Below are 1401 nucleotides of genomic sequence, written 5' to 3' on the forward strand. Positions count from 1 at the left end.
GGAGATCCCCACCCTGAGGGATTCAACACCCGCCTCTCACGCTGGCAGAGACAGGTCTCTGGAGAGGGACACAGATGGTGGCATTTCTGCCACACTTCCCCCCCTCCTTTAAAAGCTCAGACACAGGGCCTCTCAGGGCCTAAACTAACTAACTAAAGATCTTCGAACCAGCTTAGTTAAAGCACCCTCCTCCCCCCCTGCCATTTTGAAGCGCAGGACACTGAATACACGTGACACTGTGGGCGCTCTAATTAGAGTGGCTCTCTGAGCTGTTCTGTTTAAAGCACCCTTCTCCCCACCCAAAGCATGTGTATACAGGCCCCTAGGCATTTTTCAACAGCGTTTCACATTCACCTCCAGCTGCCACCCAAAAACTTGGTAAAATAACTTAAAACTAGGTGTTATAATTTAAAGCAACCTGCTCGCTCACTAGCAAATGTTAAATTAAAACAAGTTTATTACAAAGGAAAAGGGGAACAGTGGTACTCCCTAAGCAAAACCTTAACTATTAACCTTTAACTGTAGCTCAAAATGGATCACAGTCACAGTCAGAGGCAAACCAAGCTGGGGCGCTCCCTCCTAGCCAAGTCACTTGGGAAGGGAGTCTCACCCATGGCTGCCGTCCAAAAGAAATTCCTTATTCGAGCCCATATACTTAGTGCAGCGGGCATGGCGGGGTGCCAGTTAGCAGCCTGGCATGAAGAATCCACACTCTGGGCCGGCAAGACTCTGGTCAGGGGTGTCCAGGAGAGCCCCCCCAGTGCCACAGAGGCATGGTGGGGGTGGCCGCAAAAGGATTTGCAATCATAATCTCAGGCCAAAACCCAGTTCCTTATTCAAGCCATTATATTTAGTACTAGCAAATTGTAGGCCTGTGTAAAGCGGCTGGTATTTGCTTCGGATTTGGATTTGGCTGATTTGGGGGACAGTGATTCAATGCAGTGATTCGAATCACTGTCCCGAGTCGATTCGGCCGAATCTCCAATCAGCCAGGCCAGGCCCATCCCCCGCCCCTCTCCCAGCCCAGCAATGGCTGCCCCACCTGCCCCCGCGCCCAGCACTTGCAGGAAGAAAAGCCCCAGCTCAGCAGGTGCTGCCGGGCGGGCGGCAATCCCTGCTGCCCCACGTTGCGTGGGAGCCACCTCACAGGTGCCCATATGGGCCGGCTCCAGCCCTTTGAGGAAAAAAAAAAACCTGAAGAAACCCCGGGACTCACAGCTGCTGTGGGTGGGGGGCAGTCCCCACTGCCCCGCGAACTGGGGGCTCCGCACCAGCCCCCGAATCCCCGAATCCCGAGGCTGCACCAGGAGCTGTGAGACCGGGGCTTTTCTCTCCTTTTTTTTTCTTAAAGGGACAGAACCCTGGCAAGCGGGGCAGCCATGGGGGGACCGGGGGAGCAGG

At 54.4% G+C, this 1401-nt stretch overlaps 1 protein-coding gene across 1 annotated transcript in view; it reads left to right on the forward strand.

The window, feature by feature from the left end:
- The first annotated feature begins 669 nt into the window (after positions 1–669).
- The window catches only part of LOC106722918 (E3 ubiquitin-protein ligase TRIM11-like), an 11342-nt gene continuing 10610 nt past the window's right edge, over positions 670–1401 (forward strand). Inside the window, exon 1 of the mRNA XM_025191910.1 lies at positions 670–732. Coding sequence (XP_025047695.1) covers positions 670–732 — 63 coding nt within the window. The remainder of the gene's footprint in view (positions 733–1401) is intronic.

The sequence above is a fragment of the Alligator sinensis genome, unplaced genomic scaffold, assembly GCF_000455745.1.
Source record: "Alligator sinensis unplaced genomic scaffold, ASM45574v1 scaffold1334_1, whole genome shotgun sequence".
NCBI lineage: Eukaryota > Metazoa > Chordata > Crocodylia > Alligatoridae > Alligator > Alligator sinensis.